This window comes from Patiria miniata, unplaced genomic scaffold (genome assembly GCF_015706575.1).
Source record: "Patiria miniata isolate m_02_andy unplaced genomic scaffold, ASM1570657v1 HiC_scaffold_29, whole genome shotgun sequence".
NCBI lineage: Eukaryota > Metazoa > Echinodermata > Asteroidea > Valvatida > Asterinidae > Patiria > Patiria miniata.
In genome coordinates this window covers 375,376-393,028 of record NW_024037068.1, presented here as the reverse complement: position 1 = coordinate 393,028, position 17,653 = coordinate 375,376, and the positions used below count along the sequence as shown (strand labels likewise).

General features: G+C 42.1%; 1 protein-coding gene across 2 annotated transcripts; it reads right to left on the bottom strand.

Annotated features, from left to right (window-relative positions):
- Positions 1–188: 188 nt before the first annotated feature.
- On the bottom strand, positions 189–16,942 carry LOC119736021 (solute carrier organic anion transporter family member 4C1-like). Of its 2 annotated transcripts, none has more exons than XM_038210006.1 (11): positions 16,604–16,942; positions 9,520–10,120; positions 8,699–8,900; positions 7,513–7,851; positions 6,466–6,537; positions 6,144–6,308; positions 4,463–4,664; positions 3,126–3,267; positions 1,871–2,034; positions 1,526–1,587; positions 189–1,404 (listed from the first exon to the last, which is right to left on the bottom strand). In XM_038210006.1, the coding sequence occupies exons 2-11, from the start codon at positions 10,072–10,074 to the stop codon at positions 1,112–1,114; spliced, it is 2,196 nt and encodes a 731-aa protein (XP_038065934.1). In that variant the 5' UTR covers positions 10,075–10,120; positions 16,604–16,942; the 3' UTR covers positions 189–1,111. The 2 variants fall into 2 exon arrangements, with proteins under 2 accessions (XP_038065934.1, XP_038065932.1); XM_038210004.1 differs by lacking the exon at positions 16,604–16,942 and adding an exon at positions 12,359–12,492.
- Positions 16,943–17,653: the final 711 nt, after the last annotated feature.

Sequence of the window (17,653 nt, the reverse complement as noted above, 5' to 3'; positions counted from 1 at the left end):
TCCACTCCGATTGGCTGGCCGCGCGGCTTGCATATATACTTGCATGTCTAGACATATTGGACATTATACAGGAGACTTGGCTCAGTGGCTAACAAGTAATACTCAGACTACCCGATTAGTGTGAGCGAATAAAAACCAGAGCAACACAAATCAACAAACAACAAGTGTTCTGGAAGACAAATCGGGACTAACTTCGTCCCAGGAGAATTTTTTATTTGGCTGCAAACCGCCTTTCTTAAAACCATGCATGGAGATTTTCTCTTTGTAGCTAGCTCCATGCAGAGCATGTACTTCTGGATATCAATCGACACATCACCCGATTTGCGGTGACAAAATAAAGCAAAAATTATTGTTCTTTTATTGGTGCACTCAAGCGCGATGTGGAAGTGCGGAATGGAGTCTCTGTCTCATTAAAAGACCATTCTTGTGGGAGAATAACAAAATAAAACTTCTGACTTTTTTTCAGTATTTAAATTAAAATAATAAAACCGTATATAGAATGTTGCAAATATAAGTGTAGGCTACCTCTGACGTGTATGAATCAGGTACTGATGTGTACGTTTAGGGCTACTCACTGCCATAAGCGGATAGCCATAAGCGGATAGCAAGAACTGCAGCTATTGCAGTAGCCGTAAAATACCCAATTTGGAGCAAGTTCGAGCAACGACCATTAGTCGCCTTGTGGTTGATTTGTGACGTAATACGCCTGCGCACTAAAAGCAACGTGCGAATGTCTCTAGTCAATCGCTGGTCAAAATGTCATCGGAAATCTTCTGGGTCCTGGCTCGCTGCTGAACGTTATGAATGCATGCAGCTATTGGTAACCAGCGAAGCAATCAGGCCCAATAGGCTGGCTCCAAATAGTCGATCGGCGTAGTCCAACCATCGTCGACTAGACAGAGTTCGGGCTAACTAAGTCGAAGTATGGTTAACTATAAGACAACACTAGTTCTTGCGCGAACTTGCCCTTGAACTCGACCCTACGATACGAAACGGTCCTCAAAACAGTGCCCTCCAGTTCTGGCGGCTTTTAAGTAAAAAATAATGATTACCATGTAAAGCAAATTTTGTCTTAGTATACACATTTCAGTACTTTGTTTCAAACTGTAGCTTAATCTTCAGTGTCATCTACTTTCTCCATATCACCCAGCGCGATATGCGAGTCAATCACTTGCAACTGGGAATTCGCTGTCTGTTTGCGAATGTTCCTACGGATGAAGTAGTAAGCAGGACACGTGCCTGCGACCCCCACGACGCCAGCGATCATGGACACGCCCATGATGAGGTTGCGATACCGTTCGATGTCGTAGATCTGGCAGGAGCCGTACTCCCCACATTCGGACTGCCAGACGAGGCACGATTGATCGACAAATGAGGCGTACAACATCGGTCCAACCAAGGCACCTTTAACAGAATGAGTCGGCTAGTTTATTGGTTTTTCTACATGAAACTTGGTATGTGCATAGAATATGTCGCTCGAGGATAAATATAAAGTAACACCATACTAACTACAGTTATAACTTACCAAGACCGGTAAAAATGCGATTGAATCCCAGGGCTGCTGTCTTGTCTGCAAGATCTACACACCTGAAATGAACATCATTTGCAACTACCTTTTTATTGTCAAAATCATTCTAAATTTAAAAATGTGTCACATCTATTGTTTCAATGGAAGACTTTGAAACACCTGGTGGCAGCAAACACACCGGTCCTTTTCTATTGCGTCGTTTTGAACTTGCACACATAATTTTGCTGTTTCATCAGGACCGTATTCAGTTTACTGACATATATAATTGTTACAGTCATCATGCTTTGGAAAGTTAACTTAATAAACCACATCATGTCACGATTGTATTGATATCGAGCGTACTTAAGAACCAGAATCAGCTGTGGTGCTCCGGCCATGGTGATCGCAATCGTCTGAAGGACCTGCATGACTATGAAAGGTACCAGGGTACCGCAGTGGAATTCACACAGCCCCGCGAGAGCGGTGTCGGTCGAACTGGCAAGACATGAGCAGTTGTTGTACAAAACCTGCAAAGAAACAAAACGGGGACATGAGTCATTTTTCTCCAAATCTGGGCTTTGCTCGACTTTGGTTTAGGCCTTAACCAAGTACACTAGAGCTCCCTCACTGTACTTAAATTCCGTACTACGTCTTGCAATGTGTAATAAAAGCTATTGTCATGCTGAAGACAATTATGTATGGATAAAACTTAACTCTCCTCTCAAAAGAAGTCACCATGATCATGCAGTGGTTGTGTCGAACCTCTGCAAAAAAATATATATTTAAACAGGCTATACCACGTCATGCAATGTATTTACAATATCATTTTTATCAACGCTGTCATCTTAAAGGTGTATAGGATAATTTAACCATTATTGACTGCTGTGATGTGGGTTTTGACGTTTTGAACATCCGTGGGGCGCATAGCACCCGAAGCCTATGCGCCCCTCGGGTGTTTAAAACGTCATAACCCACATCACAGGAGTCAACAATTGTTTTGTTATACCTCCCTCTTGGATTCTTTGGATTTTGATATAAAAATCACGAAAACAAACAGCAGTAAACACAACAATCATGATATTCGAACGTCAACTCACATGCATGTCGCTTGCTCGAAACAGCTGATCGTCTGCTAGTTCGCTGCTCCCACTCATGTGTGAAAACATGGTGAAAATAGTGTGGGTACCAACGATACAAGCGTTTCACACCGTACGTACCGTACGTACAAAATGTGCATTGCCTTTTTATAAACTTAACACGTGATCGTTTTTGGCCAATGAAAATACAGTATTCAAGACAGAGGTGTAACCGTTTGCTCTTTTTTTTCGTTTGAAGCAATAAAATTGCTCAATATCAAGTAAGATTCACAGCAACGAACATATGTTGCAGTTTAAAATTTAAATTTTACCCCAGTGGCTTCTAGATTTTTTGGGGAAAAACAAATGCAGAGAAAATGCTTGTTTTGGGGGTCTTGTGACCGGTGTAACATGTAACGAAGTGTTAACAAACCTTTTATAATAATTTTCTTTCAATGAAAACCATTTTTCTCATTCGTTTGGTAGATTTGTTTCCGGGTAACTTTAAAATGCCTTTAAATATTGTGGTTTTTTTCACTCACGTCGTCGCCCGTGCTGTTGCAGCCTGCAAAGCACGGGGAGAAGTATATGACGTCACCAACTGCGTCACATACCGGCTGGTAGGTCGAAGCCGTGCAGCTACAGTTGGCGTTGCAGTCGGCAAGCAGCGAAATTTCGGTCAAGCTATAGATCAAGTTGGTGAGACTACCGCAATTTATATTATGACGACCATTGGTAACGTTTCGATTATCTATTATGGTAACCGTAAATTTATAACACAAGTAAACCTATACAGAAAGGGAATGAGGGGCCCAATTCCGTGGAACTACTAAGTATAGCAATTTGCTAAAAAAAAGTATTTGGCAAGGAGAAACAGGTTACCAGCGCATATCATGCAATGTACTGCTCAAGACTGATGCTCTGCGGACTTTTGCTTAACACATATTTTTAAGCAACATTATTTTCTGCTTAATATGAAATTGGACGCAGGTTGCAGACTCGTATATAGATCTGTGCCCAAAACTGTCCAGACCGATTTATGCATGTCTATATCGGTTCTTGGACGAAGGTCGTTGGGGCGAAAAACTGGGTCAAAAGCTTAGTCAAATTCGTGTTTTCGGGTAATCGATAAAACATAGAAATATTTTTCATTTTGTATACATTTTGCCTTATGGTGATACGTCAGAATGACAGAATACAAAAGACAGAAGGAGGTTTTTCATTATTTTTCCCCGGCAAAAGGATGTTAGCGCGTATGTACTAATGTGACAAACATGTTCCCAGTGCGCTAACGTCGCACTGAAGTGGGAGCTATAAAAGCAAAGTTTCGTCCCGACAGAATTTCTTTATGATTTGATATGCCGCTTAAGCGCACGTTAAGGCGGGAGGAGTTCCCGGTAAAAGGTTGTTAACATGAAAAAAAATACACATAACTTTAAAATTAAGTAATAGTATTTGGACATAAAAATGCACAATATTATTCGAATTATATCAATACACTTCATAAGTAAGAATTTCAGCCTCATATTGTGATTTTTAGTTTAGAAATGGGAGCACAAAACCTTTGAACTCGAGTATCTCCAAAAGTGATTTTTGCGTGCCTGGCTAGTATAACGCCCTTTACCACGGCCACACGACGATCCTCAGTTCTAAAACTGACTTTTAGCGTGTATTTCTGAAAAAGTAATAATTGAATGAAATTTCGGAGCAGTGAGGGGATTAGATGAAAATCCTGAGCTTTCTCAGGTTTGCATGGGGTCAGTTCTTTGAAGACTCTTGTGCTTAAGGAGACATTTTCTCATACAGCATAAAATAGTAAGCACGGAGTAATCCAGCGCAGCCAAGACATAAGACTATACATTATAAGATAACGTTTCACCTCTGACCCTCGTATCCAACAGTCACCCCTGCTATCTGAGGGTTACTGCAACCAAGGAAGAAATTTGGGATGAAGCTGGCTAGGCCAACTACGACTGCTGCCATGGCGAACAGGAACATCTTGGGGTAACCCATCCGTGTCTTACGGACGATGTAGCCTCCCAGGATATATCCTATACCGTAGGGAGGTAAGAGAGCCACGCCTACAATTGAGAACAAATGATTGGATAGCACAGTGTGAGTAAAAAAAACCCCACCGAAACCCAAATGTCGGGACTATTGTTTTAGTGAAGTTCTACATGTAGCACTTTCAAAAACTGGAATATAACAGCCCAAGCTTTCTTAAGAATCATTCGAATCACTTATATATACTTTTTAAATTACGGAAGTTTAAACACATCCACTGTGTTTAAGTTCTGTCCACGGATCACAAAAAAAGTACGTGTTCTTTCAGCAAAACGAAAAGAATTCACACACACCCCTATGTGATTTGCTTTCGTTTTGCTGAAAGAACACTTACTTTTTTTTGTGATCCGTGGACAGAACTTTAAAACGGTGGTTGTGTTGAAAATTCCGTAACTTAAAAAGTACATGCGTGATTTCAATGATTCCTGTACTAAAAGAAAGCTTATGAATTGGGCTTTTATGTCCTATATTTTGAAAGTGCTACATGTAGAACTTCACTAAGACATTGGTCCCGACATTTGGGTTTCGTGTTTTTTTTTACTCACCCCGTATGACCTTTGTCTTAAATTTAGCTTATGGTACGTAGGCCTATACCGTTTTTAAATGTCATCCAACGTTGTGTCAGTAAACTAGGCTAATACATGTATTACCAAAAGTCTAGTTTGTGCTATCCATGCATTGCAGACGGCACAAAATCCTAGAAAACGATCGACCTATTCCCCTTTTGGCAACTAGGATGGCTGAGTTTACAAACGAAATTGTCAGAAATGATCCTCAGGTTTTGCATTTTGTCTGTGATAATTGATCGATTAGCAAGTGAACCGATCAACTTTCCTTGATACATCCCCTACAGTTTCCCAAATTTAAGTCACTGTTTCAGAATACCGACTTGATCTGACCTTAGGCCATCAGCCTGGGGGTTTGGCCGGTATCAAATCGGGGCATAAATGATTGTAGTGCGCATGCGTAAGGTATACCGCCCCTAGAGTGGTAACAAGCATTTTGCTGGAAATTTTTAAAAAAGGGATTATAACACCCAAAAAGCTGCCACCGCTGCAATGCTATCACATATTTTCCAACTCTGGAGGTGTATACCTTTCCAAAAATCGCTTTGACGATCATTCCCCTCATTTGATACCGATGGCCAAAATTTTGGACCGAGGCTAATGGCCTACCTGAGAATCGATTATTAAGTAGTTTTCTAAATTCGGGCGTTTTACAATGCAGTACGCCACCAAGAGTTTGTTACGGAGACTTCATTTTTCCCCCAGTGCATTGTGGGAGATGGTCGACAAATCCGCAGCGCGGCATATTTGAAATTGTTAGAAATTGACTCTCCGTGGCAAACTCTTGGTGGCACACTACATTGTGAATCGCCCGAAACGGCAGCCACTTCTGCAGTAGACCTATCCCGATTCAACAGTACTGACCAGCTCATCGAATAGATCCGTGAAAATCGACTATCATTAAGGCTTCCGTCCCGAATCAAGACTAACCTGTTAGTAGATCGGCAAAGGATGCAGTGACTTCGAATTGCGATTCCAGGTACTTATTGAAGAAGGTACCAAATCCATACACGACGATGGCCTGACAGGCCGTTCCCAGGGTGATACACATCAGCACGGGATTGCGCATCAGGCGGAAATAGGTTTTCAAAAGACCTGTAATTGGAAGGGGGAACGAGGTTGTCCACTGCATTGGGTGTGCGCATAAGTAAATTGAGGTTGCACAATGAGTACAATAATAGCATAAACACATACTCTCGATAGCAAATTGGTAATGTCCAGAATAATTTCAATCTTGAAACAAACATCTTACCCTTTACTAGCCCTTCCTCTGTATCACTATCCAACTTTTGGTCGGTTGTATCTTTGTCATGTAATTCTTGGGCTGTTTCGTATAAAAATACATATACAAGGTGTTATGTCCTCATCTTTATTTTCAAACATTATTTAAACATATAAGGAAAAGCCCGAGTAAGCCTTCTTATATGCAATGTGCATTCACTTAGTCCTAGGCCTATCACATCGTCATGTCCGTGCAACAAGGACAAGGTCGTATCTCCTAAAATTGGCCGCACGTGAAACGCGAGTTTCAGATTTCAAAAGGTCGTATCTCACTAATAATAACCCGAATGTACACCAAAAAAAGTCAATGGACGTCGAGATACGACCTTGTTGCACGAAGCGTATCCCGCGAGATACGACGACCTTGTTAGACTGACACGAATCTTAACTGTCTTGTTCAAAGTTTAGGCCTGCATTATGGTGGAGATGACATTAAAACCCGGACTTTGTTAAATTCTACAGGGTAAAATGTTACAAAGGTAAGAAGAGTTTAATGTCATAACTCCTCACAAGTCACGCGGTCTCGAGTCTCAGGTTATTTCAAATTGGAGAGTGTGGCCTAGTAAGGTTCCGAATTTCGTTACTCGCGATCAGAGGTTAAGTGGTTCAAATCCCAGATGCTGGTCATATGTTGCTACAAAATGACCAAGACGTCAGTGAGAGATCGTAAAACATCAATTATGCAAGGGCGCTACAGAACATGGCAAATATCGCTCTCGATCACTGAAGTTTTGGGCCAAGACTATAGGGAGTAAGCGGCGATGGACTAGCATCCCGTCCAGGGGTAAAAGATATATTCTCAGTCGTTTCATGCTACTGAAAACGGAGATAAACGCCGGCCTGTTGGGCCACATTGGCTCGTGACAGACTTCACTTGATTACTTACTTCGATCCGTACAATGAACTCAAACCATTGTTACTGTTCATCCCCTGTTACTGATTTGACTTATGAATTAACTTGAAATCACTTGTGACAGTCTTCAGACGGAGCCTACTACAACACCGAAAGATACATCACCCTTTTGTTCGGTTTCGGAATCAACTTCCTCGCAGTCGCTCCCTTCAGACAGACTGGCCCGTCGTCTCGATTTCCTCTCCCGTGATTTCGCATCGCTACCCCGTCTGTAGCGCTCGGGTAGCCGCTTGGGGAAACCAAACAGTGGCAGGCAGCTCAGCACGAAGAACACGCTGCAGACCAGCAATCCCAGCCACCAGGCCCCGACCCAGGCCGGGTGGTCCGGGGAAGGAATGGTGGTGTCCGGGTCCAGGCGGTAGAAATCCACCCAGAACGTCAGGGAGTAGGAGCTGATGAAGAAACCGATCATGCTGCCCACGCCGTACATGCTCTCAATAATACCTACAGACATAAAAAAACAACAACCCGGAACAACTACAATCAAACCTTTCTCGGGCTTCAATCGCTTCTCAAAACCTTGATCATAACTAATGCGAGAGCGAAGCACGAAGCCCTAACAGCATGGGGTTTGGGGCCCGCCTAAGGACCCCAAAACATCTTGGATTCTAGATGCTCTGTGGGGCAATCTGAGGCAATTTCTGACCTCTAAAAACAAGGGCTTTTTTTTAGCAAAAGATCATGTTTTAAACATCATGTACGAGTTTGGAGTCATCGAATCAGCTATTCTGAGCTACAGGAATCATTATAGTAGGCTACAATTTTTATTCGGGGACGAAAAAGTTGTTGCAAGTTGTTGCATTTAGCAGTCTCCTGATCTGATGCATTGCACTCCTGTATTCTGTTGCTTTTGGCAGGGTGGGCACTTGGTACAAAGGCTGGCATGTATTAGCTCACTGCATTCTGTTGCATATAGCAGGGTTCTCATTTGGTTGTGTTGCATTCGGTTGCATTTTGCAGGGTACTATAGAACACGTTGTGGAGGTTAGGTTGCAAGTTGTTGCATTTAGCAGTCTCCTGATCTGATGCATTGCACCCCTGCATTGCGTTGCATTTAGCAGGGTATGGGTACGTGGTACCAAGGCTGACACGTAATAGCTCACTGCATTCTGTTGCATTTAGCAGGGTTCTCATTTTGGGTGTGTTGCATTCTGTTGCATTTGGCAGGGTGCTTGAAGAATACCTTGTGGGGTTTATAAGAGAGCTGAGTTGATAGTGCAGTGGAATGTAACTCCGGTTGCTGGAGGTTCAACTTTATTAATTGTGTTTGACTCCACAAACATTTACATACCTACATACACGGCAGTGGTTTCTGTTCTGCAGTTGTCATCGATGTACGACAAGGCGAGCGTCGGGATGGCAGCGTAGCCAGCACCGCTAAGCACTGAGCCGGCGATCATGATCCAAAAGGCAGCGTCGTTCTGTGCACCGACCGCGTAGTATGAGTTGCACCAGTCGGTGGAATTAGCAGCCGTGCAAACTAGGGGATCGACCTGGATCAACGAAATGGCCATTCAGACCAAGGAAAAGGCTATGTAAAACAAACACTTCTACGTGTGATTAATGCTGCTTCGTCTCCTTAATTTTTCAACTAAAAAAAGTGAAGCTTGCACAGTGTGACGACAATCGCTAATAAAATATCCACCTTTAAAGCTAATCATTTTTAGCCAGATTTAAGTTTACTTCTTTTATTTGAGCAACTGGGTATTTTGTTGTTGTTCAGGTTTCTTACATTGAGAGAGTCGAGGCTTTGAATTTTTAGAGTTTAAAATTGTGGAATGCAGCTCCATAATACAACTTCATCTCTGTTCTAGTTTTTGTTCACTAGTTTCATTGCTCCAAACGTCCACGAAGTATCATAGTTTCAAATGAGAAATGTTTTCATTAATATATAAATTATCTGGATCCCAGTTTTATTCTTTTTAGAATTTGCTTCATTTTAACATAAGTATGATATGAGCCGGTGTTTATGAAATTTGGACTCCTATGAAATCCATTCCCTTCTACCTTGGGACTCTATCATTGTTCTGGCCGCTGCAGCGGCCATGCACGATACAGTCCATGAGTCCGTGTTTCAATGGAGTCCAAAAGTCCATACTACACCTGCCGTACCTGGCCACTCGAGGGTACGGCGTCGTACTTGCCGAACACGAACTGCGGCAGGGCGTTCAGAAACGTCCCCAGCGCTATCAGCAGGGCCCCCGAGGCGATCCAGCGCGGGCGACTGGTGCCGCGACGCCCGCCGAAGTACGACACGAACGGCAGGGCCACCATGGTGCCCGCGCTGTACATCGTGACCAGCACGCCCAGGTTGGACGCCGACAGGCGGTAGCGGGTCTCGATGGAAGTGGTGATGCCCGTGAAGGCTCCCAGGGCCACGGCGTCTCCGAAGACGACCAGGCAGACGCAGACGAGGAAGAACACCGGGGAGAGGAGCCTCTGGGCCCACTGGGGCTTCCAGAAGCAACAGCAGGTGTAACTCTCGTCCTTTTCCTGGGGGTACCAAACACCGGACGATGTCTCCGAGGCAGTCAGTGATGACCTTCTCGGCCGGTAGACATCACCAACCATCTTGTCGTCATTGGGGTTGTTGTTGTCTTCATCTTTTTCGCATTTTGGAACTTCCTGGCTGGCTGGGCCTGGGGTCAGCTGATGTTCATTCTCCATATTTTTTTTTCACCCATCGGTTATCGAATCCTTAGGTTAGAAAATTCTAAAGGAAAAAGTAAAATATAATTTGTCCAATGCACTTATACGAATTGGCACAATAATGCAGAATACCCCGCCACTTTAATAGCTATCCCACCTCGTATAGCTGACTACGGATACGGGGTCACGCTTGACTGCTCTACCACAACATACGCACGTGTGCACTTCCCACTCCGTATATCCCATAATATCTGCGTACACTGCGTTTAAAAGGTCACAAAATGGTCAAAGTTTTGGGGTGGGGGTGGGGCTGGGGTCTGGAAGTAATTTTGCTGACTGAGAAGTCTTTTCGGTGTGGGGTGTGGGGCCCGCTTAAGGGCCCGGGAAAATTTTGGATTGTAGATGCTCTGTGGTGCAATCTGAGACATTTCCTGGCCAATTTCACCCGACTTTTCAACTTAAATTTGCTCTATTTTGGTGGTCAGTTTTTATATTTATTTGTTATTTTTTTTCCGAGCGGAACTCATCACTGTGAACTCGTCACCGAAGGGGCACGGGGAGGGTGGAAGGGATGACTGGCATCATAACATGATGATTAACCCAAGACATTATCATCGCCTCCCGTGAACAATTCACGGCATCTCGCGCTTTTTGTTCCACAGTTCAGGTCAGTGTTCACTTTCAAGTAAAATTCCAATGTTTTAGGTCAGGGCAAGGCTAAGATTTCAGATTTACAGGTCTGTGGGAACTTGAACAGATGCAAGGACCATACGATTTACTGTTCTGTGGCAACTTTGAACTCAGTGACCTGAATGGGTCACTAATAATTCTCAAATCTACAAGAACTTAGGGTCAACTGAGGTCAATGTACAACATAATAAACGATTACTAAGAAGTGTTTTGCTCTTAAAGCCATCTTCTTTGTTAAATTTGGCTGCCCTTAATGCCGATTCAGGCCCTAAATGCCGACTGAGGAAAATTATTGGGGAGGTGTCACACCCCCACACCCCCTGTTTGCTACACCACTGGAGGTGAATTTTGACTGTCTGTTTCAATGGCAGGAGGGTTAACGAATAAAATCAGAACAAACGAATAAAATACTCGTACTCGTGGCAAAGTACTCGTACTGTACTCTTATGAAATAGTACTCGACTACAGAACTGCCACAATGGCGTATATATCGAAGTACTTTGAGACATGTGAAGTCAGATTTTCATACTTTCTAGCCTTCAGCCTAGCTTGAGTAACTCCAGCTCCAATGCTTCTCAGGATTGACATATAGAGCTGGAGGTAAAACTATGTTGTAGACACTAGATTCTAAGAGGCCCTAAAAACGGGACTCTGTATCTGTATCACAAAAATGGTGATTTCTCCCTTTATTAATGCCAACTCAGTTCCATAAAATATGTTTAAGTTGGGACAGGACAGTGACACTTGAGGGGAAAGGGACCATTTTGTGATACAGATACAGAGAGTCCCGTTTGAAGGGCCTCTTATTACAATCCAGGATATGGATCTACCGTTGAACATGGTTTTTGCCTCCAGCTCTATTATGTCGAATTCCAAATGAGCATTGGAGCTGGAGTTACTCAAGTCAAGCCACCTTCAGCCTTACTTCGTGATGGGAAACGATGCCGACTCGCACCGTAATCAAAATTGAGAAATTGTCTTCGATGTCTCAGAAAACATTCATAAAAGCATTTGAAACTCTTGTGAGTCTTCTATTACAACCAAAACAAGCGAGAAGAGTATATTACTACACCTCATTGATATTCATGATCAAGTTGGAGCGTGTCATTGGCCAATTCCGCCGCGCGTCCGGGAAGTAAAAATGCATACGCGCCCAGGTGACGTCATCATGGTGAGTATCCAGCTCGCTGTCGTGCGAGTGAGGCTACTAAAAAGACAGTGAGGCTATACTACTAAATATTTATGAAGTATAGTAAAACAAATACAGTATGGTTTATTTTTTTGGAAAGTAGTTGGAATTACTGGTCCCGAGGTGTAGGTCAGCTAGTCAAGCCGTCTACACCTCGAGACCAGTAATGCCCATTACTTCACCTCAAACCATGGTGTACACGTAATTGTATATTACCCAAACCCGGCAATCACGCACACAAGTACAAGTGTGTCGATTCCCAATGCTTCATATACCCAGATGCATGCAGGCAACTCAGATAAAACTGTGCCCAGAAATTTACTGCTCCATGCAACAATAGCTACAATCGTGGATAATAAGTGCTTTATGATCGGGAAACAAGACCGTTATAGTGAAGCCGCTATAAAATAAATGTTCACTTACCGACAGTTGTTGAATAACAAGTATAATGGCCACCTAGCACGCACCAGAGCCTTGAGCGCAGTAATAAAACCGTTACACAATAGTATATGTCAAATCACACTATGGCAAAACTCAAAGTGCGACAATGCGAAGCATTTTCTTTCATACGTGTACACGCCGTCCCGTTTTATATATAAATATGTAATCGCGAGGTCATTTGGCAAGCTCGTTCTTTTCAATCCTTGGCAATGATTACTTAAGCCGGGGTGACAATAGTATGGCATCGGGTATTGTCCTCACTACAATACTCTGTATCCCCAAAATTGCAAAAAGTATTCACAAGCGTATGGGCTATTTACATTGCAGGTCAGTTGCCAGGCAAAAAAAGTATTAAACCCGCACACCAAATCCTCTGTAGTAATTTTGTTACGGAGCAAAAGATTCTTGGGGAAAAAAAAGAGTTAGAAAATACGATGAAGTGGGACTAGGAGAGACAATTCTTGCGTTCAGGTAAAATTTGTACACGTTTATTAGAACCAGTATCAAGTTCCTGATCAGAACTCTTAATACAATAAGCCTTTATACCGCTGTCAGGCTTACTGCTTTAAAAATTATAACAAAACAGCAATACATGTATACGTGTTATTTGAAGTACTGTTGATATGAACTTATCAAGCGACACATATTTGAAGGGCAAAACTGTTTGCACTGTGCATAAATCCAAATGAAAATCGCAGCCATTAAACGTACAGCTACATGTACATATAACTTTTATCAAAGTCATATATGTACATGTACATTATTTATTATGTAAAAAAAACCCAATAGGAGCTAGACATACCATGCCATGAGAAGACACTAACTGTTGAATGACAATCATGTCCACAGTTATGGTGCTGTGTTAGCTCCTATACATTTTAGAAAACAAATGTAATATCTGTCCCGATAATGTCCCGATAAGCCTCTGTACTGATGACATCACACTTTGTTTACACGTGTGCTTTCTTATGGGAGCCTGGTTGGGACATCACGCGCACGTAAAGAGTGTGTGACGTCATCAGTACAGAGGTTCATTGGTCAACATGGTTATTGAAACAACTTTACTGTCAGTGAAAACATTCAACAAGTGGGATCAACTTTTATCGAAATATAGGGGAAATTAGCCCGATATAGGCATATTATGTGATACACACTCGGCTGGGTACAAGGGCATGAATCTGCGGTTTGCCCAAACTTCAGAAGGGATACCTCGGCACTGTCAAAAGCACAGCCATTACCGCCTCCAGCTCCGTACCTGCCCTAGCGCCGGTGATCACCAATCGTGATGTAGAATTAACCAACAATTGTCGGTTGCTTATCGCACAGGCGTATATAATCATCATTTTTACCACAAAAGAACAATCTAGGGTTAGGATTATCAGTAGCACCAGGGTTGTCGCAGGCCTTACTAGCCTAAGGCATCAGAAACAATGTTTTGTTGATGTTAAGGACTAAGCAAGCCATGGTCAGGTCACACTATGGTATTTTTGTAGGCCCCCGGTTTTTAGGCCCTAGGCACAGTGCCCACTGGATAATCCTGGCCTTGACCAAGCTAAAGCAGCGTACATTCAAGGGAATCAAAACACAGTCTGTGCCGCAGCAGGGTTTTACAACGTGGAGACCGAGTTTCCTGCAGTGCATTATGGGAAGAATTCGGCATCCACATGCCAAATGGTTAATCCTTTTGAACAAGAACATTTTTTTAACGCGCAGTTTTACACTGAAATTTATGTGAGGGCACACCAAGGCTCTAAAATGCAGCGTTTGTTTGGTATCGCACGTAAACAATGAAAGACGAATGATAAACCACAGGAAACACAATGTTGCCCGTGAACTTGAGAACGGGCCTCTTCGAGGAAAACACATGGTGGCGACATAGCGCGTTCCGTGGGCGCGGACGTGATTTGCGCATGCGGATCGTGTTGACTAAAGGTCAGGGGTCAAATAAACTCTAACCAATGAGAGCTCAGAAATATAGTGGTCATCCTTGCTTCTCATGGGCTGAATAGGTAATTTGTGGGTTAAAAAAATGCTTATACATTATGGCAACAAACAATACGACGCCCCTTTTATACCAGCGTGGAACGTATCCAAATATTAAAAGCACCACCATATTTTCTTTTTCAAAATCTCAAGACTGGTTTTCAGTAGTGTGCAAAAAAATATTTACATTGATGAATATACATGTATTATGTATTCATAGAATTTTTTGGCACAGATCTCGACGCCTTTTCTACCCTGTTCACAAATACTTTATACGCAAATAGACTCATGAAGTGAATTAGCTTTTCTGCTGTTTGGGAAATTTAACGGTGGGGAGAATGATTGTGGCGTACGATTTCAAAGTGCATGCATAAGCTTATCAGTTCTATGTATGCCAGTACGAAACAAATTAAGTTTGGTCCACATAGATATTTAGATCTTTATATTTAGTTCACCGGACAATAGACACGCATTCATGCACCAAAATAATGATTTACAATCTTAAATCAACAAAAGGTATAATAACATAATTTATAGAAGCTTATGAAGATATATTAATAGATCCATTGGATTTTTAGGCCCCCGTGTAACCCCTGGAGTTCTTAACTTCACCTATATGGAAGGATTCCTAATTAATTGCTTAATAATAATATCCATGTTAAACAGGAAAAAATGGAACCTGTGGAAGTTATAGAGCATTGTTTGCCGAACTAATTTGTTCCATAAGACACATAAGAAAAAACAGCGCCATCTATTGACATAGCCAGAAACATTTCGCACGCAATGATGAGTGCAGGCTATGATACTTCTTTCCGTGATGTTCTGCACCAACAATTTTTGTGTTCGAAATTTTTTGTTTGTTGAAACAACAATTGGCCATCTAGTGAGGTTGTTAACAGAGTTTCCTCCATTTCAATATCAGTGAGAAGGAATTTAAAAGGGGAATATAGCTGACAGGTTGAAACATCTGATATATAGGTGTCGTATAGCCCGACTGCGTCTGGCCGTACAGTACTATCGCAAGCTCTGTAGTACGGCCAGACGCCCGATGCTTCCACAGAGACTGAATTTTTTTGGCCGCTGATGTAGCGATTTTGCTTCATCTTTCGATCGAGATTATCTTTTCATCCAGGACACAAATTTCCAAAGTTAAGGTTCTTAGTCGTAGAGCAACTCATACCTTTTCGAAAAAAACGTTCTTTCAGTCATCATCTTTCACAAATATCGTCCCAAAAATGCTCCCCATGCGATTTCAAAATGGCGGCCGCGCTATAATGTATGCATTATGCGAGCGCGCTTGGGCAAGATGATGAATATGCATCATAGTTTATGACGTTGGTCGGACACTCGGCGCGGCTGGCCATACAAACACGAGGTCATGAACTAAATAATGCATATTCATTATCTTGCCCAAGCGCGCTCGCATAATGCATACATTACAGCGCGGCCGCCATTTTGAAATCGCATGGGGAGCATTTTCGGGACGATATTTGTGGAAGATGATGACTGAAAGTCGTCTTTTGGCCAGATGGATGAAAATATTGAGACCAAAGAACGTTTTTTTCGAAAAGGTATGAGTTGCTCTACGACTAAGAACCTTAACTTTGGAAATTTGTGTCCTGGATGAAAAGATAATCTCGATCGAAAGATGTAGCAAAATCGCTACATCAGCGGCCAAAAAAATTCAGTCTCTGTGGAAGCATCGGGCGTCTGGCCGTACTACAGAGCTTGCGATAGTACTGTACGGCCAGACGCAGTCGGGCTAGGTGTCGTATAGAACTAAAGGGGTAACACGGGGGTCTAAAATCCGATTGTTTAAAAGTGCGTCTTTTAAAGTGTCTGGTAGAGTTAAGAAGATTGTAAGTACAACACTAAGTTACAACTCGGGTATTTATCAGCATTCCAAACTCCAACCAGTCTTAATCATAGCGTTTATCACATCCCAAACACACATTTATTCCCTTAAATCGTCTCAAAGGAATCTGGGTGCCTACTCTATGAGCAAAGTGGTTTTGCAAAAACTTTAAGGGTTTTGAAGTGCAGAAGACTAGGACTGAATATCAAGTACTTTATATCATGATGATACATTCGATGACCAATGATTTTGTCAGTTAGCCCATAATAATACCAATATACTGAGTCGATTATGCTTTCAATTTTTTCAAATATACACGTCGCATGACCGACATCCGTGAGTCGAAATCTCTTCGAATAACTCGTTACCGTTAATATATGTATTCTTACCTTAAGCTGAGTGTTCTGTCGACGATAAAGCTTGTGAAATAACCTGGAGTACTAGCTCGTATATACCACTTTATCCGCATATACATGTATACGTATATTTCGCAAAGAAGCTGTCTTTCTGTTTCGTATCCGAAATAGGTCCAATGAAAGTAAACTTCGTTTAGTCGCTCATGCAGGATCGATTTATTGATCCGGCCCATGGTCCAAAAGAAACCATTGTATTCATCATTGAAACATACACTGCTGAATGTGGCAAGCTCATTGTTCATTCGTTTTCTCTCCACTGGCCAAAGTATAGGCGACAACATCAATGCATGTACAAATAATGGTTGAGGATAAAAAGGCCAACATTCGACAAGCATTTTGGTAACGATGGACGTGGTCAAGTCTATTGGAGGCTGTTGTGTTCGTACGTCAATAATACCCGATTAAGGAGAGACTGAGATTAGGGATACTTCTCCGGTTGCTTCGTATTGTATTCACGTTCCATGTCACACTAGAGTACACACGTACTAGAATGTACAGACGATTAACAAATGACGTCATACACTGGTTGCACTATAAATAGACCACTGCAGTCTGCATACACTACATCCTCTCCCCCCTTAATATGGAAGCTGTACACACAAAAAATATCATTTTCAACCCTATGAAAATGTCCTCGACTGAAAATTCTGTCTATAAAGCAATGTCACACCACACAAAAAAATGCTAATCCTACAAACACTTGTTGCAAGAAAATCAAAGCTCAAAAACAAAGAAAATCCTTTTTTTTTCATAATTAAATCCAAGTCCCTAGACAAGGTAGCAATGGCTTTTTTCTCTTCCTGCCCTTAATTTGAATAAATGGAACTTCCCTTAGGATTCCCTACTTGTTTGCTTATTTTTTTTTTTTTTTAACCCATGAACTTCCAATACCGTACAATTTCAACTGCAACCTTTTTTTTGTTTCAAAACTGCAACTCTAAACACTTGTTTAAACAACTTGAGTAACAAGATAACCATTAACACAACTGTAACAACTGAAAGTGCAGTACATGCACATTTTAA

Excerpts from the sequence above, each read along its gene's own strand:
- LOC119736021 (XM_038210006.1), bottom strand. The coding sequence starts at position 10,074 with ATGGAGAATGAACATCAGCTGACCCCAGGCCCAGCCAGCCAGGAAGTT. Across the intron at positions 2,035-3,125 it reads GCAACAGCACGGGCGACGAC|GTTTTGTACAACAACTGCTC; the intron begins GTGAGTGAAAAA and ends GTTTCTTTGCAG. Across the intron at positions 1,405-1,525 it reads TCGCATTTTTACCGGTCTTG|GTGCCTTGGTTGGACCGATG; the intron begins GTAAGTTATAAC and ends ATTCTGTTAAAG.